The sequence below is a fragment of the Numenius arquata genome, chromosome 2, assembly GCF_964106895.1.
Source record: "Numenius arquata chromosome 2, bNumArq3.hap1.1, whole genome shotgun sequence".
Classification (NCBI taxonomy): domain Eukaryota; kingdom Metazoa; phylum Chordata; class Aves; order Charadriiformes; family Scolopacidae; genus Numenius; species Numenius arquata.
Genome location: NC_133577.1, coordinates 1,820,114 through 1,843,767, shown reverse-complemented (window position 1 = coordinate 1,843,767; position 23,654 = coordinate 1,820,114). Strand labels below are relative to the sequence as shown.

Below are 23,654 nucleotides of genomic sequence, written 5' to 3'. Positions count from 1 at the left end.
TCCACTGACATACACAAATATAAGGAAGTGTAAAGCTGGCAAAATTCCATAGTTAAGAGGGAAGACTAGTTACAGATACTCAGAAGTTCAGAAGAAATGGATCAATAGCCAGAGAAATAGGACCTTTCATGGCATTTCATCCTGAAGTTGTTGCCTACTGGCAACAAGTACTAGAGAGTCACAGGAATGGTCCTGCATTCCTAGAGATCCAAAGGACTACAACTTTCAGTAATCTGTAATCTGGGGATGGGGGACAAGGAATGGTCACAAAGGATATCTGCAAACTGGTTGGTCATCTCCATCAGAACGTCATGAGCGGACATAAAGTCTTTAAGGAAGAATCTAGCAACATCTCATAGGTCAGAAAGAGCAGAGACAGAGAAGGTATAGGGCCAATATGCAGTTAAAATGCCTTCACATTTTAAAATAATCTAGGAACGGCACCAACAAAAGGAGAACGTTTATCCTCAGTTTTTGAAAGATGGTGATCTTGAGCAGGAAGACAATTGAGGATGGCAATCAGAAGTAGGGATACAGAAGTTATGACAACCAGAGGAAGAATATTTTGAAGAACTCAAGCTGGAATGGCCAGAGAACTGTCATTCTAGAAACACAAAAGATCTGGTGCATGACATTGTAAATCCCGGAAGATCATTTGAGAACAAGTAAATGTAGTGTTTGACTGTTTTGAAGAAATGGGAATTCCACTAAGGCCTAAGAACTTGCTTTGGAAGTAAGTGGAAAACAGGTTGTGGAATAAATGAATGTGGTTTTAGTTTTTCTTTCCTAAGGTAGCACATGTCAGACTACACGGTTTAATAGCAAATTCAGTTGAATATTTTTATTAACGATCTGGGGCAGGGAAGGAAGGAAGTCTACTGAGAAAATATGCTTATCAGGAAAGGTTGTAAGACAGTCTAAAATAGAGAAGGATTGGAGTGCCATGCAGAAAGAACTGGGTGACGTTCAAAACTGAAGTAATCGGACTGGAATGAGATTCAATAGCAGAAAATACAAGGTTGTGAACTAAATAACAACAGAAATTTCAGCTGTAAACTATGGTTTTGCCAGTTAGATATAAGGTACGAATGAGAAGGACATAGCTGTATTACAGATCTCCAACGACACCCAGCCCTGATAAAAAGAAAATGCTATCCCAGAATGCATCAGGAGAGTTGACGTGGGCAGGTTTTGCTGCTACTGAAGTGCAAGACACTGAAGCAATCTCCTTTCAGTGCTTGTTGCCTGGGCTCAGGAAAGGGGAACCTAATTTTGAACAGAGAAAGGTAAATTATTTGAAGGTGAGCAGGAGATGTGGGAGAACAAGCTTTAAGGTTTGTAGTCTGCAAAAAAGGGGGCTGAAGGGGAATAAGTTTCCTCTCAATGAACACAGTTGGGGGTGGGGGAAGGAGGAGAAGCACGAGGGAGAGGAAAAACACTATTTGAACTAAAGAACAAGGTTAGCAAAAGAACAGAACATGATAAACTAAACATGAATATTTTTAGCTAGAAATGAGAAGGTTTGTGGTTATGCAGAGTTCTGAAACTGCCTTCTATTCAGATGGTGTGTATCTGTGGGAACTTCTCTGAAGTTGAGGCTTAGAAAGGTCATGATAGCAGGGGAGGGAACGCAGCAACTCAGGAGGTATCTTCCAGTTCTGTGCTCCTATATTTCATCTGTTCTTAAAATGATAACTTGGCCACTAGGCAAACACATTGATTTTAAAGTCTTTGTCTACTTCTAAGATACCACTTACATCTATTTCGCCCCCTCAACGGCTTCTAACTCTGTACTTCCTATTGCTAAATCTGCTCAAGGAAGCTTTTTTTTTTGGGTTACAAACACCGGGCATAAACTTTGTGGAGAAAAAAATTGGTTTAGCCCTTGTCATCCCAAATTCAACTTGATAAATGAAGAATCTGGTCTTTTGTTTAAAAAAATGTCTTGAAAAATTGCTTTTTTTTTTTGTTGTTGCTTTTCCCATATTTATTCCATATCAAAGTTGTACGTCCTAAAGATATTCTAAATCGCTGTTCAGTTCAGCTCCAGGGCACGTACTGGGATGTGTTACATGAAAAGCAATATACGATGTACTGTATAGCACTTGGACAAAAGTGAAAGCTTTCGCTTTGAATGAAATGGACCTTCAGAAACGTAACTACTGAAATCAGTACTGTACTGGGAAGTTTCGAGGAAGAAAGAACAGATCAGTATTTTTCAAGTAGAAAACCTGCCTGTGATTGCCAATCATCTTCATGCTTTTCAGCCACTATTTTATTTAACTGCATCATGTATTATATAGGTCTTGCTTCTTAAAGGCATCTACAATACTTTTGCTCCTAAGCCTTTACTGCATTTGTAAGTGGGAGAGAGAGAGAGAGAGAGAGAGAGAGTAGGCTCTGTGCCACTACACAGGTAGGGTTAGGAGTCACTGGCAAATTCCAAGCAGCAGATGTTCATTAACAGCAAGCAGTAACATATTTTTGAAGTCATTTGGGGAAATTAAGATGAAGTGTTAATATACCAAGTGCTAAAATGACATCAAGCTTTTTTTACCAATACTGCTTTGAAAATAAACAAAAGCTAAGACCTTTAAGTTACTTCATCATGATAGCTTTTCTTCAAATAACTGCAAAATCCTGAAGACACATACTCAATATTCTACTAGTTTATATAAACTACATCTGTAGACTGCAAAAAGTCTGGATAGTTGACCGTAGTTTCTTCATTCGTCATTTAAGCACTTCTGAGCGAATAAGCTCTTCCTCACTGTCCCTCAGACCCTCTTCCCCACCATCCTTCAGTTTTCTTGAGAAACAATTGGCGTTACTTTTTTCCCCCAATACCTTCAGCAGCTTGGAGAATGCCTTTGACGAACTGTCCAAGAGATTTCGCTCTGTCATGAGTCCTCTCAGCATCCTGCCTGGTTTGCTCACCATCTGCTGTCACCTTGGTCGCCTGGTGATCCAAATTCAGGAAAAGCATAATTAATAAACAGGACAAGGCTGCACGGTGCGATATTCCTAGTGGCTGAGTCCATGTACAAAACTTTCCTTGGGCAAAAGGCAATCAATGACTTATTGATCAGACGCATGGGAAACGGCATGCTCCCTTCAAGTACACAATTAAATGTTATTACCTTTTCCTTTAAATGGAAGTTGGAGGGCTTTATTTTGGGTTCTAAGAAACCCTCCTTGTGTGCAGCAGCACACAAAGGGAGACAGGATAAAATTATTCACTGAATTTGCTTAAAGAAACGTTGTTTGGAACCTTTTAATAGATTCTTAAGGGAATAATTTCCACAGTTTCACAATTGTGTACTTTTCGATTGACAAAGTGCAACAGATATCGTGACCTCTTTGCTTCCTCCTCAGAGGTGCTCTCAAAGAGACAGTTCATGCCAACAAGCAAGAATAATTTTAAATCAATACATTAATTAAACCTAGAAAGAAGGGGGAAATAAAAAAAAAAAAAAAAAAAGAGTTGTTTTTTTCAACTCTAATGGTGGAAGTTGTTTGTTTATAACACATTGGGGTGCTCAGTAAAATTTTAACTTTGTGTAACTAAATGCTTCGTAACGTTATGGAATCAGCGCAGCAGCAGGATGAATACAGACGCCTGCTGCGGACCTGAAAAATGTGCTAAGGAGAAGAATCATCTGAAGACATTCTGCTTAGATCTCACAGTCCCCATTTACAAAATGGACCCATTTTTATTACACAGCAGCTGACCATTTCAAGCAGGAAAGCTTTTCAAACTGTATTGTAAAGCAACAAAACCCCAACCAACAGGTTTTCCTTCGGGGATTGCATTCCCAAGAAATGTCTCAAAGCAGGGGGTAACGATCTTTCCAGGCTCTGGGAAACAGCTAGAAGGTCAGTAATTCAAAAAGAACTTAGGTCTTCTCTGATATGAACTGCAGAAACTCTTTTCTCAGTTACACCTCACACACAAATATTTCAATAATAGTCAAAGAGAAAGAGTATTGGTTTAACACGTTTATTTTTGCCTGATTAGCTTCTAGATGGAAGCCCTGAAGATACATCAGGACAGCTGGGTTTCTGAAGTGAAATCCCTGGCATTCTCATACCACTACAGTTTTGCTCTTCTTCCGAGTAGTTGCTGTGAAAGTAATTTATATGAAAATGGTTCAGGTAAATAGAATTATACAGGGAGAATTAAGAACCCCTACTGTTTGGGGCAAGTTAGTTCCATTTTCATCCCTGTATCAGTAGAAGAACAAGGATTTTCACATTTATACATCTTTAATCATGCTATTGGTTACTTCCTCTAAGATTTACAAAACACCCTTACCTGCCTGGATACAGCACTAAACTATTGTCAGAGTGAGCTGTAAGAGGCAATTGGGAGAAGAAAAAAGGCAAAAATACAGAATGGATGGACACTGCTCTAACCCAGCTTGGCATTTCTGATGTCATGTCATTCTTCATGTAATTGAGAACTACCTTATTATTTATTGCCAAATCCTCCACAATCAGCCTTTGAAGCTTTGGGTTTTATTTGCTTGGAATTTTCATGTTCACTTTTATTATATTCTATAATATTTCTAAGTCCTTTACTATAAATGGTGTTTAATAACTTACATATACTTTTCTTAGTTTTGATTACTTTTTCCACATTCACGGTAATTCCAATTGGCCACTTTAACCTCAGTATTTATGACTGAATGGCATGTACTACATTTTTGTGCACATTAATCTGTTGTCAAACAGTTTTCATTTCCTCTCAGTGACAGCTCTCTTTAGTACTTAAATCCTACTCAGCTCCACTGAAGGCTTTCTGTATTTTGCCATAATTTTCTTTGCTGAAAAATAACCTTTTGCTTCATTATCTTGCCTACCTTTAACCCCATAAACCAAATTCAATGGCAAACATCTTTCATGCTGTACCTAGCCATTCCAGGGCTAATTAAATGTTTCCATTTGTTAATACAGCCCTACTCATTTCTATATATTCTGTTTACTACGATTCACCATTTCTGTAAGGTCAGTCTACAGCACCTCCCAACAGTTTAAGAAGGCACAACAGACAGTTTCTGGGGGAGCAGTAAGGGTCAAGCAGGACGCAGAGCAAGGGTTTGGAATCAATCTTCAAGAAGTCTGGACACAAATAAGACTTTTTGGCATACAGGAGATGCCTACCACGGGCATCCAGTAAAGAAAGTATCAGCTGAGATCAGTGAACCTGCTTTGGTGATGTCCACAGCTTGTACTTAGTGATGAAGGTTCCATGGAAAGCCTTGTTCCACTCAGCACCTTAGACTGTTAGTGACTATTAGCAATTACAAACCCATTTTTTTATTGGTTTTGTTTGCGTGTTTAGTCTGAGGTCTTAATCGAGCCATAAGAAACTCCTTCGGATGGCATCTGGAGGGGAGCCCTACAGGAACTTCTCCAGCTGCCGAGCACAGAAGGAGAAGGAAACACAGACCTCACTGTACAGATGAAGTTCTTGGCTCTCCCTCCAAATGCTTCCAGCTGTCGCAAACCAAGTTGCCTCTGCTACTACTTCCAGAAATTTTTGAGCTTGAGAAATTCAGTGGTATGGGAGAAATGAAAAAGTTTACAAAGTCAAAGGAAGAATTTCAATCAAGAGGAGTGATTCTGATCCCTGTCTTTCTTGAAGGCTCTGAAGGTACCTAATTAGAAGGGAAGAAGAGGTTTTGACTGAAAGTAGTGAACTGAAAGGAAGTGAAGAGTCTGGGGTCTGCTTCTGGTGGTGGATGTGGGAATGTGTATGCAAACACGTAAGAATGTAATTAGTGAGACAAAAATGAGAGGATCTTCTGTATAGGAGAGTGAAAGAAGGAGATAATATGATGGGAAAAAATGACAAAGGAGTGCTGCACTGTTGTAAGGGATCACTGCCTGAAAAGAGACCTCAAGGAAGCAAAACCTCCAAACGTTCTGTAGTGACTAAATACTATTGTCTTCTACATTTCATCCTAAAATGAATAGATTTTTTTATTTCATGGAAATAGACTCCTCCCCAAACCTCATCAACCTTTTTCTTCATCACTATTGGTTTCACTCTGGAAATTTCATGAGCCTGAAAATCAGATACAGGGAGAAACTTTGCTCCCTGTCTTTGTACCGTGTGTCCCAAGTGTTAGCCATTAAGCTGTTTTCAGCTGGATCTTCTTGCCACCAGCTGCCAGTCCCCAAATTAAAAAACCCAACTGCAATGCCCTTAACTTTCTGTAAGGATAACTGGAAATCATAAGGCTACTTAACCGTTGCAACAACAGAAAACTGCAGGAAGGGAAGCGGTGATAATCTAAAATCACTGCTAAAATCACACCTTCAATCTTCTTCCTTCCAAGACTAGGCTACAGAAGGTCAAGATTTGCAACATTATTTTAGATCATCTCTGTGGGGGATTAAAATTTATTTAAGTTTTGGGGGGGCCAGGGAGGGCAATAGGAAAAGGATACTAAAAAGAGCAAGTATGCAAAGTTAAAAAAAAAATTGTCTCAGCCTAAGATTGACAAATCTTAATAAAAGAAATGTAATCTTCCCTGCTTGTAGGGCGGTCACGAGTTAAAAATCCACCTAGACTTAAAACTACTGTAGTTATTTCTGGCAGAAAAATAAAAGATCAAACAGAAGTGAAAAAGCAAGCTTTTTTTTTTTTACACTTACAACGAGAGTATGTGCAGATACCTGTGTATGGGGCTGTACAGACGTACGGGTACACGCACACAGATGCAAACACGCTACAGATGCTTTCCTACCCACTCCCCATGATTTCACAGGTTTTTTCAACCTATGTTGAAATAAACTAGTTTCTGTGAGAATTTGAGTTCTGGAAGCCATTAAGACAGGATGCTAAAACTGCATGGGGTTTAGGTAAATTCTCTCAGGTGTATATTCATCAGTACAGTGATCCATGCCTTTCTCATTTGCCGATTTCAATGCAGGGGAGCACAACTCATGAATGTGATTTTTGTTAGTCCTTAATATTAATATATTTTGGACAGCTATATATTTTTTTTGTGGCTGATCCATTTTCCTATTTTTTCTCCACTAGGTGGCACAATTTATATTATTTTCTTAGACAATGTCTTTTACTGACCAAGGTCTATAGTGAAATAAAACTTTCCTAATAAAAAGAGTAAATAGCACATCGATTGAAACCCAGAAGACTCTCACTACCCTCATAAATGAAATATAGAGCACATATATTTAAATAAACTCACACACCTTGTTCCTATATTTGGTTTCTCCCTTTAAATATTGTCACGATTTCAATTACTTCATTCATTGACTCTTAATGAGAACTTGTTATTTGTTAAACTGGGACTTCCATTTTTAAATCCAAATGCAAAATGCCTTTAAAATAAGTGAATCAGGTTAGGCTACCGTTTGCTCTACAGCTTCTGGAGAAACAAGCCAGGACAGCAGATAACCCAAAATGGAAAATTAAACTTTTCCAGGCTACTTCTATTGCAACAGGCAATCTTAAAAGAGAAACAGGCTGAGAACTGCCTTGAGACAGTCAGACTCAGGAGATTTGAAAGGTAATATGAGATGATGTTGCTGACGTTGCAGTTCAGTTTCCGAAAGCCTGAGCCAGTCAAACAACACCTCCAGACACGTGAGATACTGGGTGGGAATCCCATGGCTTTGCTGCCGTTAGGTTTGTAACAAACTACAGCTGAAGCCATGGGAAAGCCCAGAAATGCTAAATCAAGAACTCTCTCTCCTTTAGTGGCAGCTTTTCCGAATAAGCTCATTCTTGGGTGCTCTGTGTGAGTATTATAAAGTTTTCTTACATTATCATAAAGTTTTGAGGAAAATATATCTCAATGTCTTGGCCCGCAAAAAGAGGTTGTTAGAGGACTTGCTGCCATTTCAAACACAGACTGAGGAGTATCTTACAATTCATCTATTCACTCATGTTTAATTTATATTCAGAAGATTTCTGTCATTATGCAGCCTTAACCAAACCCACAGACCCCAATGTGATCACAGACTTACTCTTTTCAGTAGTTCATCCATTTCTGTCACCAGGGTATCCAGATTTTCCTGTGCTAGCTGAAGAAGCCTCTCTGGTGCTTGCTGAGGTGAAAGCAAATGCTGTTGGGGAAGAAAGGAGAGAGGGTGAAAATCTGCATTTAATGGATCTCAGGGCTTCCAAATATTGTAGAGAAGAAGCATCAAAAATTTCCTTTTCATTACAGTATGCAACTGCCTTTGGCATTGACTCCTGTGCTATACCCATCCAACATGTTTTTCTCAGGAATCTTGACAGCTTTACATAGCTTAGTGGAGAACGTGTAAGTACGGTGGGAGCATACATAAAATATGTAACTGCTTTATGGACCACCAGCACAAATGCTATTTTATTTGTATGCGACCACTGCTTCTGTGCCTGCAGTATAATTCCTTGCATATACGTACACAAATTACTGCTCTGAGATTTGCTTATTAAAATAACTCAAAATTAATAACTGTAATAACTATTTATCAACCACAGCAAGTTTGAAGTAATTAAATCTTGACTTTTTTTTCTTCCCTGAACCTGCTCACGGCTGTAGGTTTGAGCAGATTCAAGTACAGTTGTCCTGAAGCCCTGTTATTTATGTATGTGACTACCATGAACATACCTTTAATTCCTGCGTGGTGTTCTCAAACCCATACAATATTTTATACGGAGCAGGCAGTGGACCACTGAGGTTAACGCTCAGGATCATCTGGTTTAACCGATCCAGGTCATTGAGGAGGAGTCCTGTGCATTCATCATCACAAGCTGGGGGAAGAATGGCAAAGCTTATTTATTCCTGCTATGTGTTAAAGACGTATGTTTGAGTTCGAAGTTCTATGGCACACTTACAATTCTGTGAGAGGTAACACTAATTTCAGATCATTTTCCCCAAAAGCATAGTGGGAGAAAAGATGGAAACAACAGTTAGGGAACAGGAAAGGGCCTGCTAATAGGACAGTTCAATATAAAATATGAAAAGCAAAATTAGTAGACTCATCACACAAAAAGAGGAAATAATTAACATTGTCCATTATGGACTAGCCAACATAAAAATCCTAAATTAGACAAGCAATTTAGATGAAGTCTGGGAAAAACAGACAGGTAATCTGGAAAATCTAAGGAGCGCTTTAAGAAGTATAATATGGTTGTGGATTTGAAAACAAGAAAAAACTGAAGAAATCTTAAAATTTACATACTTTATAGTCATATAACAGCATGGCCAAGCATGCTAAATTTGTAAAGCAGACAGTAGAAAGAGTCCAGGTAAAAATACTGATCGTTTTCTTCTAAGAAATGCTTTTCCCTGCCTCCTTTCACTAACCAGCCTACAAGTTTTTCATGAATGTTTCCTTTCTTGCAAATACTCCTTAGCATGAAAAATACTGGTGTGTGCTGCACATATTGAAAGGAGCTCGCAATATCCTCCCTCTTGCTTTCTATTAACTCTCGCAAGAAATTCTCGTAACCTTCAAGTCCTGTGTCATTTATGCTGTAGGCAGGATAATTCTTCATCCTTAAGAAGAGAGTTGGGGGAATGCCTTAATGTTCCTCTGCGTAAAGATGCTGCCCAGGACTGGCAAACCTCAACAGCACCTCAGGAGATGGAGCAAACTGTGAAACAAGGAATTCACTGGTGATGTTAAGAGACATGGAGGGTTGTACTTGAAGTTTTTACAAGTAGGTAATTATTTATTTCAGCAACACTCCTAGGCACCTCGATGGCTAAAAAACCACTAAACATGTATGTTTCTGTAGAAAAAGAGAAGTAATTTTCAACAATTATATTTTTTTCCTGAAATCTATTCTTCATGTAGATTAAATCTTTTCTGTTTAAAGTTTTCACAGTTATCTAAATGTTGTACTTATTGTGTAGGCTGGCTGTTCCATACAGCAAGGAGCCGAGTCAAATACAGAGAGAAGAAGGAGAATGAATACTGGTTTAACACACCATGAAATTCATGTGATGATTGAAAAGGAGACGAGACAGATGCTGGATTAGTGCAGTAAGAAGTGGGTGCAGAAAGCTAGATACTGCTATTTTAAGTCTTCCTTTTGCATTTTCATTGCTTCCATTTGCAGACTCTTCCTCCTGTTTCACAGTATTTCGTTACATAAACTGAACTGCACTGGAACTTCTCTGCACTTGCTAACCGTGGGCATGATACATTCCCATTTATGTTTATACATGAAATTTAAAAAAAAAAAAAGGCAAAAAAAAAAAGCTTATTACCAGCCCAGCTCTTGCCATTGTGTGCTTGCTTTTAGAATTCTGGGAGAATTAAAGGAAAATCAAGTTTTACAGTCAATTGAATGTTTTATCGAAAAAAACACCTGTTCTGTAACTGGTCAAGAAGGTCAGGAGACCTGATAATCATTTGGCAGGATGCAAATAAGTGATAATGGACCTGAAAAGAGTTGGGTTTTATTGTTTGGTTTTGTTGGTTGGTGTTTTTTTCCCTGATACACTATTTCACTACTGAAACAAGCTAAAATCTATTCACCCTCAAAATTGTCAGTGGTTGTTAATAAAATGCTAAAAATTTGCTATGTGTTAAAGATAAACTTCATTCACAACAATAAGAAAAAAAAAAATGAACAGCTTATGAAGCGATGAAGTATTTTCAGTGAGTAAATAACTGACAAGTGAACATTCAGTACAAATTAACACCTCTTGCACAGTAATCAGGTTGAAAAGAGGAACTACATCAAGTGAGGACCAGAGCAGAGTAGATGAGACAGGTATAAGCTACTCCAACACTCAGTCTGAAATGTACTGTAGCTATGGGAAATATTTCCAGAGCGTGATTGTATTTTGCAAGACTAAATACTTCCATGTCTATCTATAAAACTGTCAGGATACATTTGTGTCTAATATTAACAAATGCAGCACTAAATTCAGATCATTACAGCAGTGAAGGCATGTAAGAGGCAAATCATGCAGTCAATATTCCAACAGTCCAGCAAGCAATTAAAGCAAATTACTGCATTTTCCATTTTCACCACACCTTCTCATGCACAAAAAGTCCTCTAAGGATTTTGACTTACCTCTTGTGCGAAGTATCTCCAAAGTATGCATGCCAAAGAAACTTTTTTAAAAAAAATTATTGCTCAAGTAATAAAAGACACTAGAAGCTTACGGGCATCTAACCACTCATTCCATCTTACAAAGAGAAGATATTGTACAATAAAGGAATCAAACATCTGAGCCATAATGTGTTCCTTGAATTGAGTGATCACCTAACAAAATTTTTGCTTTAATACATTCATTGCTGTTAAGGTTTAGAAGATTGTTTATGACTAGGGAATTTTGGTCTGAGGGCAACCGTGCAGTCTCTGATACGAGGTGGCACCCTCCAATAGCCAGTGACTCTTCAGTATTAGTTTCCTGTTGCTGTTTTTTATTGTTCCACAATAAAGTGTTGAACTAATGTTGGATTCATTAATCTGTTGGCTGTTACCCCATTTTCCCAATTTTGGCACTGGTTTCATACCAAATAATAAACAAGCCCTTCTCTGCCACTCAAAACAGAACCCCCCCAGAGAGCTGAAAGCTTTAGCTTCCTTGCCATTGCTGCTGATTTCAGGGAGTTAATCCAAAATCTGGGAAAATTCAGATTCAGATCAGGATCTAAAATACCTACTCAGGTTTATTTCTGATTATCATTATTTAGAAAGCCTCATATCCTGGTTCTGTTACATACCAGTACTAGTTAGGGTCATACAGTGCTTGAGTTGGGTGAAAGAGATTGCTCAACAGGAGCTTGTGCATCAAAAAAGGGAGAACAGCTGGTAGCTTCTCAGCTTCTACGCCATGAAGGGGTGCCCATCCCTCACTGACCTTCTGCAGACAGCTGTCCAGCACAGAGGTCACCTTAATTCTTAAAGATGTGCTATAAGGGCTTATAACTTGTGTTAAACCCAGAACACGGCAGAAGATAGTACAAGGCTTCATAGATCTGGTGTTCCACGCAGCATCTTTCTCTTCAGCTCACTGCAAAGGGCTGTGCCAAGACACTCCCAGCTCCCACTGAATTAAGGACCGTGTAGGAGCTTGGAGATGCTTCTTTTCACAGATTCTTTAAGATCTGCCTCTGACAGAGACAGCATCTCTGCTTAGTTCTGAATTTGAAAGGGCTGAGATCATGGAGCTACTCCCTATTTTAGAAGGTAAACCTCGATTCTGCCAGGACCAGTGGCCAGGAGGTCCCTTGTTCTCCTGGGTGCAGAACTGAGTGGCAGCTGGGAAAAACTCCCTCTCATTGCAAGCATCAGTCTAGTTACACTACAACATTTAAGTGTCCAAGATCTGGTATTAAAGGAATCTATGTAATTTTCTCCTTCTACCAGTATGGAATATTTAAATTCATAAAGATGTAAGTTTGTTGACTCCCGCATGGCTGAAGGTCCATTTTTTTCCACAAGACTGAGTTAAAGAAAAATTCCTAACAATGAAATATCTGTTTGATCTCTCTCTGTCCTGATTGCCAGGGAACAGGAAGCAATCTCGTACAGCAGAACCACATCAACTGCTTTATGTTTAGGTTTTCGCTTGACCCCAAGGAACATTTGTGACCGGGACCTAACACAGGAAGATACGTTTGATGAAAGGTTTTGCAGTTTGTGTTGCAACAGAGCTCAAAATACTGGAGCCAAATTTTTTTGAAGTCCCCACTGTAATTATGGCTGGTGCCCTGAGAGCATTCAGAAGGTGAATGCTTGCCATATGCTTAACAACAAAGCCTTGAAGTTCTCACCAGGATGACTTTCCTCTCTAAACGCTGCACAGGAGCAGGCACAGTCACTGCTCTAACAGCTTGGCAATCTAGGGCTCTTCATTTTATCTACTACAAACTCTACAACTGAAGCGGAATGTCACAAGGTATAACAAAAAACACACAAGAGAATCAGTAATCTAAGAAAATGCATCAATCTAAGAAAATGCATCATAGCTATATGCTTGATCCAAAACACCTTGTAGCTCCTTCTTTCCCCTTCACCTTCCTAAGGTCGAAGATCTTTGGGAAGGACGAGAAGGGAGCAATGGATGCTTTGGCTTGTTCACAGGTTTCTGGGTTGTACGTGTAAAACCAAATAGTAATGATCTCAATCTGCCCGAGCTGGGTATAATGAACTGTGGAAAGGCTGCTCCTGCTCATCACACAACTTGGCCGTGTTCTGGATTGAATTGTTGGGTTTAACTATGGAAACAAAAAATATACGTCTTCAATAGCGTGGTGCTTACAGGCCAGTCAGCAGTTACCAGCTGACAACTTTCAGCAGAATAAACATTGAGATATATTTGTTACAGTAAAAATGAGTGATGCATAAGGGAGCATCAAACATTTAGAGGACAATTCATTTGTAGTTACGAATAAAAATAAAAATCTGTAAGCATTAGAGAAGATATGGGAGAAGTTTTGTCATATTTGACAGTATACAAGGATGTTGGCAGCATTATAAAAATTAGTTTGCAATCGTTACTAATTTTCTTATTGGCTACTGACTTTCAAAATAGAAGGGAAAGTCAGCTAAGAAGTGGATTGTTCAAGACCAAAAATTACAAGGAAGTCTTCATCAGCAGAGTATTACACGTATCTGTACATGATGATCTCGATGGTCACTTCAGCTGGGGAGACAATCCAGGTATTAACCCTACTAATGCAAAAAGTTTAGAATTTTTATGATGTGTAGTAGACCAGACTCTTACGTTATTAAAAAAAAAAATAATAATCTACTTTTTGGGTATCATTTTCCATTCCCCAATGGCATCCTAGAGAAAACCACACTTCTCTGTTCCAGGAATATAATGGGAAGTGAAGTCTGCCTGTGCCATTCACTTATAATTATCTCTCCATTATTATTTAGCAGTAAACAAATTCCTTCCCTTTGTACTGTGGCTTTTAAAATATATTCTCTTTCCATTCTACCTGTAGCTTTCTAAAACGTAACTGTTATAACAGAGCACTGCAAAGTGGTATGCACTAAGCAACTGAAAAATGACAGGTTATGAAAAAAAACCAGTAAGAATGTCGTAAAAGAGATTTTCATGTGTATCAGATACAAATGGCTTCAATGGACATGCATGCTCCTCCAGGTTCTCCTCTGTCTTTCACTGCTAATTTTCAGTCTAAAATGTTTAGAATATATGTGATAAGCGATATGTTAAAATATAAATGTTATATTTAAACAATAATACATTTACAATATTGTGGCTAAAATAACTGGAGTTAAATATGTCATACTGTGTGGTGACCTTTTACAGAATTTGCCAAGAAGTCATTATTCAGGTGGTTATTCCTCGCTAAATATTCAAAATCTATTTTCACTTTCCTAAATATTAACTATAATGTACTAACACTGGACAGCTTAATAACACTATCTTTTATATTACTTAAAACTATATGTGTTTTTTTTTCAAACATGGGTCATTGTATTTGCATGCATTTGCTTTAAGCCACAGCATTTTACCACCCAACTGGGGGTTCTGTACCCTTCCGACAGGCACAATGCAACCGCAGTATTTGAAATGGAACTCTGTAAACGAGCAAAGGTGAAAAAAGGTGAAAACCATGAATACAGCTCATGTGAAATACTGAATGCCAACAGGATTCTGCATATGGCATCCATTTTCTGTACATTAAAAGTGTTTGATCACTATTATTACTAATATTATATTTTCATTACAGCTGAAGCTAGTCAGAAGGGAATTTACTGAGTATTTTAGAAGCGGTCGATACACAAGAGTAAAAATATATTGTACACGGGACCAAATTCTCCACTGCATTCTCACCAAATTCTCCACTGCATTCTCACCAAATTCTCCAATCCCAACTCAGACAAATGTTCTGGGAGCGAGGAAGGAAAGCTGCAGCATTTCCCCAAAAGGTGTTTCTAAGGGTTCTTTGGCAGCACAACTATTAAAGCACATTCGGGGCTGCAGCGATGAATCCCTACCAAAAGAAAACAGTTGTGCTCTGAAGCCTGTGACACACACTGTTAGCCACGGGCAAGCTCCCACCCAGTCCGTGTTTGTCACAGCCCTTTGTCTGCCACAGCCGCTGTGTCCACCACAGGCTGCAGGTGGGAAGGGTTTACTGGTCAGGCTGGTGTTCTACCACATCAGGGTAGAACATCAGGGGTATTGTCCTGCGTTAGTAAAGGTGGGTTTGGAGTAATACAGGGGTTGAGGAACCTTTAAACAAAGGGAAAATCGTCCAGTGAGAGAGCAAATAGACATAAAGTGTCTACTGAAATATTTAATTGCAATTTATGACATGGATATTATTGATGTGGTGTCAATAACAACAGACTAGTTCCTGTGACTGGGGAGACCTAACGTACCTCCCGCCTGTTCCTACAGGTGGTTCCTATTTTTATGACTAGAGGAAAGGAATCTTTTCATTTGATTCCTCTCTTTAAGCAATGACATGAAATGTCCATATGCACATGCACAGGACTGTTTTTATGCTGAAAATTCATTACCTAGTTAAAGTAAAAATGCTGCTACAGGTAGTGTAGATACATTTCAACACCGGCACACGAATATGTTGCAGTTAAATCGGAGACTATAGCCAACCACATCTTTCAAAGCAAAAAGGTGGAAAATTTGATTTGCCTGCACACAGCTTTTCCCATTCACAGTGAGGATTTTTAACCTTATTATCCACACAATGAAATAGTCTGATTAACAAATTGGAAAACCATTACAAATGAAAACTTGTACTTAAGCTGTTTTGTACAAAGAAACCCTGCCATCCTGGATATCCAAAAGAATTCTCAGGATTTTGGTAAGGCAAATGACTAGTAAAAAGCACACTAAGCAGTGCCTGAGACTGAAAACAACAGCTAGTACTGGAAATAATGCAACAGGTTTTCAGGATGTTGAAAAATTAAGTCATTTTCATTTAGATGCCACTCTGGAAAACACAGCCCTTATTTTAAAATTTTGTAGCTGTAACACTTACGGACTCCCAACCCAGACCATTCTATGAACCAACGACATATCATTAATAATAGAGAAATAGAAGTATTTATGTCTATATTGCCAGTAACCTCTCTATTCTTTCTCAAAGAAGAGCGGTACCTGGGAATCAGGAGTAATGCAAAAGCACTGAACTCAAGAGTCACATTTTGAAGCCTAGTTGTGCCAATCCCCATCACTCCAACAGCCCATCACAACCATTAAGCTGAGTGAAACAATGTTCTGCACTGCGTAGTCCCTGACCCTATAGGCCCACTCTCTTCCTCTTTAACCGCTTGAAGAAGCCACACATCTTCATTCTTAACTGACATGATACCTCCAATCATTTTTAGCACTTCTTCAGTTTCCTTATTTTTCCAATTTGCTTTTAAAATGTTTGCAATTTGTTTGAGCTTTACTCGCTGATTATAATATTAGAAAGCTGCACACCTCTGGGTATTGAGGTAAAGACTTAATGCATTTTGTGAAAATAAAAAGAAGAGCCTTTTTTGGTATCTACTCGCCTCATGTAGGAAAGAAAATAAATTAAAAAGCTACAATTAAAGTCCTATAACAGATAAAAAAATCAGTTAAAACATTAAAACCAGTTCATTGTGCCTTGCCAATATATTCAAAGATGCACAGATTAAGAAATATTGTATAGTGTGGACTTACTGGATCCCTATCTGCACTCTTTAAAATGAGCAATGATGGCCTTGAGAGGCAAAAAAGAAAGTTCCTACTCAGCTGGGGGAGATGGAGGAGAGGAAAATGCCTTATTTCAGCCAGGATTTACTAAGTGTTCTAGAAAGGTTTTGCTGCCTGATTTTTTTTTTTTTTTTGAAAGACGTAAGCATACAATATCACAGGAATCCGATTTAATGGAAAAAAATTCCAAACAATAATAAAAGACAAGACACTTGGTATATATGAAAACTGAAGGTAGGTCAAAGATACCAGCACTATAAAAATGTAACTTGGTGGTTTAGGCTATTAGTTTTCTATTTTAAATAAAGGAAGTTCCTTGTTCTTGGATATACTGTACTGTCATTCCCTATGTCTTTTAAATTCCAGAGGGTAGTTGTTGAAGCAACATGACCAAGCAAACCTTGGTAAAACCTCTCTGAGTGACTCATGGCATGGAGCACTCCAATTGCTGGTTAAACATTCAGGACAACACAAAAAAATTCACTAAGTGCAAATATTGTCGCAACAGCAGTGACAACCTTTAGCAAAACTACAGACTTCAAACACCCACGAAAAGAAACCCTTCAAAGCTTTGTTGTCAATTTTCAGTGAGCATATTAAAAAGTATTGAGAGTTTTCCTAACATCTCAGGGCTTGTGAAAAAAATGGACCAGAATGTCAAAGTAGTAAGAAACCTGGCAACTATTTTCAAAGAAACCCACACAACTGACTGATGCACAAAACAGGGTTGAATTTCTGAAATGTGACAGAGACAAGCAAAAATTCTCCAAAATTCCATTAGTATACGTACAAATGCAGTTCATGCCATCACGCGCATGCCGATGTTCACAGCCAGCACACTTCCACCCTGTGAATCCGGGCTTGCAAGTGCACTCTCCAGTGAGAGGGTGACAGGGGACAGGCAGGGAACCGTATGGATCACACTCACATTCCTGGCAGGAGCCTCCTGGAATCTGTGGGCTTCCCGTGTAGCCAGGAGAACATCTAGACATGGCAAATACAAAACCAGGTTTGGCCAACTGAGATGCATAGACATGAGACTACAATGAATACTTGGTAAGACAGTAAACAAAATGTACATGAACATTCTTTCATGGACCATTAAAAAAATCTTTGGTTCTTTATCACTCAGTAAGCATTTGTAGAGGGAGAAATATTGTGAACTGTCCAACAAAGTGATAATAACTTTTAACCGGGATGTGATGTGTCTGGATGAAAGGAGTATGCAAAAGTGATTACACACCCCTTCAGTTAAACTTCTATTATACCCTGACAAAAACGATTCCACATTAAAATGTTTGGTCTGTAGACCTTTATTTCTCACTAGCCACTTGAATTTTGCATTAGAAGTAAAATCTCATAGTAGACAGCTGCTAATTTTGAGAATTTTGCATTAGAAGTAAAATCTCATAGTAGACAGCTGCTAATTTTGATTAATCTTAATCCCATGACATTGCTACAGATGTGACAACAGCTGCTCTTGAGGTTACTAATTTGCAAGTTGGTCATTAATATGTTTATATGTGTCTTTCACAGTCAGCGCCCATGAAGACACAACAGTCACTTGAACAAAGGGTATGAGTGACATCAAGACACACTATGAGATTGGTATCTAATTTTAGATAAATTTCGTATTTTTCAGTTTAACTTCCGAGGCTCAGGGGAAAAAACCACCCACAAATCAGAAAGGACAACATCTGTGATACAAACACTGATTATCAATCTACAGTGGGTATACATAAAAATTGCCTGTTATGGCCGAGTTTTAACAACATATAAAGGGGAAATAACTTATATGAAGGCAGGTATTTATATGTTTGTAAATATACATTTGTAGTATCAAAGGACATTGCTCCCCTTCACGTCACGTTCGCCTTTCATTGTCCCTCTTTCTTCTTTTTCCATTCATCCTACCTTTCACAGTACTGGCCTTCATATCCAGGCGGGCACGCTGTACACCGGTAACCACTAGGGCCTTCCGCAACACAAGAAGGGCTAAAACTAAAAGAAAAGCAAATAAAAAACTTTTTCCACTCTATTGCATCATGTCACTCTACTCAGCTGTGCAGAAGGGTCCACCGTAAGCTCCATCTTTTCTTATCTGTTTATAAACACCTGTGAGAGATCCCTCCTTTCTATTAAGAATTTTGGGAGTGCCTTGCTGTGATACCAGCACAATTTAGACAAATGCTGGAAGGGCAGAAGCATCGAGGGTTGTATCAGAGGGGATGGAGTCAACACCCTCCACGCTGTCGGCTTGTGTGACTGAATATCAAGAGAAGGAAGTAACGGGAAGGGTGTGAAACAAAAGATTATAAACTGAGCTGACAAACATTCAGCCTTTCCAGTCTGATTTAATTTTAGTTCAAACAAAAGGAGACAAACTGGGAAGAGTTTACTCAAAGGTAAGACAAAAAGCGAGAAAGGAACCAAAGTCATAGCCATGTGGAATCTTCCAAAAAGGCAGTGCCGGATGACCTTCTTAAGGACATACTGAAGAGAAAAAAAAACCCTAAAAGTGACCTTTTTCATAGATTGGTCCAGGCCAGAAGGTACCTCCAACAGTCATCTAGTCCGACCTCCCCGCAGTCAGCAGGGACACCCCCAACTAGACCAGGTTGCCCAGGGCCTTGTCGAGCTTCACCTTGAATATCTCAAGGGAAGGGGCCTCAACCACCTCCCTGGGCAACCTGTTCCAGTGTTCCACCACCCTCACGGTAAAGAACTTTTTCCTAATATCCAATCTAAATCTCCCCTTCTCCAACTTAAAGCCATTGCCCCTCATCCTGTCACTGCAGGCCTTTGTAAACAGACCCTCCCCAGCCTTCCTGTAGGCCCCCCTCAGGGACTGGAAGGCCGCTATGAGGTCTCCCCAGAGCCTTCTCTTCTCCAGGCTGAACAACCCCAGCTCCCTCAGCCTGTCCTCATAGCAGAGGTGCTCCAACCCCCTGATCATTTTGGTGGCCCTCCTCTGGACCTGCTCCATCAGGTCCGTGTCCTTTCTATATTGAGGGCTCCAGACCTGCACACAGTACTCCAGGTGAGGTCTCACCAGAGCAGGGAGGGGTTGTATTTTAGTCAAGGAAGACACTAGACTATTTTTACTAAGCAGTGACACAGAAGAATAACTAGTGATTGCAGTGGGAACTGGGTGAAGTAGCATGTTGCTGGAATATTAGTGCATTAAGTGCCCCCACAGACAGTTAAATAAAAAAAAAAAAAAAAAAGGTAGTTAAGGGAAAAGAATCACAACTAAATAATAAAATGGTGCAATACTGTCAAACTCTTTCAGGTCTTTGTGGAAGAAGAGGTGAGCCCAGAGCTCCTTCTCAGTACAGTCCAGTCAGCATCCTCCTCTGACTTGCTTATAATGCACTAAGTCAATAGTGCTTGAATGAGTATATAAAATAACACCTTTGCAAAAAAGTAAACAAATTGATCTATTACTCACAAACTCATTATCCAACACATTTTCAACTCTATAAAAATAGATCCACACCCCCAGGAACAACTCATTCTCTCTGATCTTGGTTTTTTTCCAGCTCATGATGTTTGGAGCTCACTGCTGATTGTACAGGAGTATAACAACAGTACTTAAAACCTTAGTGGAGTTTTGTAAAATTTCATAAATAATTGCACTATACTAATTCACAAATATGTCACAAATATGTCAGTCATGACATAATAAGCTAATGAGATAGCTCATTAGCTATCTGCATGTCATGCAGATTATGATTACTCAACTACCATACAATAGCCGCAGGTAGTTAGATTTTTTTCCTTAATAGTATCTTGAAAAGATTTCACTGAGCTGCACAACACACACAAATCCAAGGTGTGATCCAAGTCTCCTTCTCTGGAGATATTCCTGTCCAGCCTGCTCTGGGTGACCCTGCTCTGGCAGGGGATTGGAGTAGATGATCTCCAAAGGTCCCTTCCAACATCTACAATTCAACCCCTACAGTTTGAGTGGGCGCCCAGGACACACAGAGTACCTGGAGTCACACGTTTCTCAACTGTAGAGCACTTGAGCGACACCCACTTCATGTGTTTTACATTAGTTTTTAGGTAAGATACTGAAATGATTTCTGGAGCACAGCGTGGAGAATGCCTGAATTCTTGTAGCAGGGTGCCATAACCACCCAGGTGAAGAGACCTGCTCATTTTCTGGGCAACCAAGGGTTCTTAAGCCCCAGAAAAAAAAAAAAAAAAGGATCAAATAATATTTTCAGCACTTCCCACTGCCTGTTAGTAATGGAAAAAGTTTTTTCCAGTATCTTTGCTGGTGTGCAAAGCTGAGAAGCTTCGTTCATCTTTTTCTTTGGAACTTGAATGTCCTTTCCTGATACCAGTAGGTAGAATACATAATCAAGTCGTTACAAAAAAAACCATGAAAAAGGGTCCAACTCAGAAAAACTTGCAGTTAAGACCACATTATAACTTTCTAACATAAAAGGTATTTCTTTAGTCCCTTTTATAACTGTTTTGGTTGTTCTCAGTTTGGTATTTGTGAGGTTTGGAAGTTTTCTTAAAAACATTTACCGTGGATGAAAATATGTGTTTAGCTACTTGTTTGACAAAGGGATTCCCTCCTTCAAAATAAACAGACCACCCCAAAATGCTAAAATGAAGAACAAATAATAATAAGAAAAAAACACCTCTCTCGGATACACTGGCGAAAATATTCACTAAAACATCCAAAAGGTCAGACAAAGCACAGAAAAATGGTTTTAAGGAACACTTCCAACCTTTCAAGAGAACGATAATGAAACACAAACCCTTTCAGAGCAGCACTATGGTGTGATTCCAAATATCATTAAGAGTTTCTCAGCAAAACAACAAACAAATCTCAAGTGCTAAAGTATCATCTCTTGGGAACACGTGCAGGGACATCGTAGCAAGGCTCATTAGCATAAAGCAACCAATAAAATTTACGCTGCAATAACTGTATTGCTTTTAAATTATTCTATCACAAATCGCCTAAAACTCATGTAACATTAAATAAGGAATCAATAAATTCCACAGTGGAGCAAGAAAGGCACTGTAACGCATTTATACCAACATAATATATGAGCATAAGACTTTTTACAGCTCCCTTGTGGCTGTATTGTACTTGAGTTCTGCTCCAGTTTCATTTGTGAGAATACCTTTATAACACACATTCATTATCTGGTGAGTATTGCATTTTCTCGCACTTAATAATTTATTCATCACAAATTAGCAAGGGAGCAGTTTCCGACTTTTAAAGGAAGATCAATTAGCAAAAAGTAGATACGAAACTTTTTAGTATGGCTTACATGATGCAGTGCTGCTGTAGCCATCTGAGAAAGGACACAGCGAGGCCAAACCAAAGCTCGTGCTCGCTGGAAAGGGAATTCTGCATCAGGACTTTCCTTACTCACTTGTTGCTGGGAAGAGCCAGGGGACAAGCACACGGCTGACAGTCATCCGGGGAGCCGTGGACCACACCATAAAACCCCAGGGCGCATCTCTCGCAGTGGTGACCCGCGGTGTTGTGCTGACAGTTCTGCGGAGGAAGGAGGCAGAATGAAAGCTGTAGTTGATAATTACAAGAAAGCAGGTAACGTTTTGTCCCCAGCCTTGGGGAGTCAAACTTATTGCAATTCAGAATTTCTCTCTCCCTGCGAATTTCTCTCACTTTAAGCATCGATCAAATGCCATCTGATCAAATGCCAAGAATGGAGGCCTATAGGTGGCTAGATGTATCCTATGGAATTACTTATCCCATTCATCCTTCCTTCCCTCTTTTGTTCCAGCTGTTGAAGCAGGAGAAATGATCAATTAAAACTCAATCTTACTGTATCAGATCACATGTATTGTTACCCATAGGAGCAATGTCGTGTTTATTGCACGACATATAGAATCATAGAATCACAGAATGGTTCGGGTTGGAAGGGATCTTAAAGATCATTGAGTTCCAACCCCCTGCCCTGGGCAGGGACACCTCCCACCAGACCAGGTTGCTCAAAGCCCCATCCAGCCTGGCCTTGAACCCCTCCAGGGATAGGGCAGCCACAGCTTCTCTGGGCAACTCGGGCCAGGGTCTCACCACCCTCACAGCAAAGAATTGCTTCCCAATATCTAATCTAAATCTCCCATCTTCCAGTTTAAAACCATTGGCCCTCATCCTATGGCTCCCCTCCCTGGTCAAGAGTCCCTCCCCATCTCTCCTGGAGCCCCTTTAGGGACTGGAAGGGGCTCTAAGGTCTCCCCGGAGCCTTCTCTTCTCCAGGCTGAACACCCCCAACGCTCTCAGCCTGTCCTCACAGCAGAGGGGCTCCAGCCCTTGGAGCATCTTCGTGGCCCCACATGGTACATTGTCTCTTTAGTTTGAGGATAATTAGTTTTTCTTTTTATACAAATAGTAATTCAGCGGCAATGAAGCACTGCAGAACCTGATCTCTAGAAAATCAGAATGGAAAACTTTAAAGGTAGGTGGTTTGTTTTTTTGACCCTCCCTTTAAATTTGACACAAGCTATTTAAGCAAAATTGGACTAAAATATTGGGTTTTTTTTTTTTTTTTGAGATCAGTTACACAACTTATGAATTTTACATTAAGATTAACCCAGGGCATAAGTTCAGAAATACAACACCTGACAAATCGATGTTTCGGGGTCACACATAGTACTGTGTCCGTGACACTGACATACGACACAGGCCCCTAAGGGCTGAGCTGGTGTCCTTCCCACGGGTGCTGGTGGAAGCCTGTAAAATCCTGGAGAGCAGGACTGCCATGGAAAAGATGCAGAAGAAACCACATCATTAGAGAGCGGACTAGGAACGGGGAGCGTCACAAGCTCCTCTTTCCAATCACCAGTTTTTACAAGTTGTGAAAAGAACCTGCCAGGCTTCCAGCCGTGTTACAAACAATACACAGCGCTTTACAGATAACGAGAGCCAACCCTAATTGGAAATGCTGCTGAAAAATCCCTGGAGCACTGGGCTTACAGCTCGGG

At 39.6% G+C, this 23,654-nt stretch overlaps 1 protein-coding gene across 1 annotated transcript in view; it reads right to left on the bottom strand.

Annotated features, from left to right (window-relative positions):
* LAMA2 (laminin subunit alpha 2) overlaps positions 1 to 23,654 on the bottom strand; it is a 304,356-nt gene that overhangs the window by 80,427 nt on the left and 200,275 nt on the right. The window contains exons 30-36 of the mRNA XM_074144590.1: positions 23,292 to 23,426; positions 22,079 to 22,203; positions 18,591 to 18,677; positions 17,467 to 17,660; positions 8,631 to 8,773; positions 8,002 to 8,100; positions 2,848 to 2,959 (exon numbers count right to left, since the gene is read on the bottom strand). Coding sequence (XP_074000691.1) covers positions 2,848 to 2,959; positions 8,002 to 8,100; positions 8,631 to 8,773; positions 17,467 to 17,660; positions 18,591 to 18,677; positions 22,079 to 22,203; positions 23,292 to 23,426 — 895 coding nt within the window. The remainder of the gene's footprint in view (positions 1 to 2,847; positions 2,960 to 8,001; positions 8,101 to 8,630; positions 8,774 to 17,466; positions 17,661 to 18,590; positions 18,678 to 22,078; positions 22,204 to 23,291; positions 23,427 to 23,654) is intronic.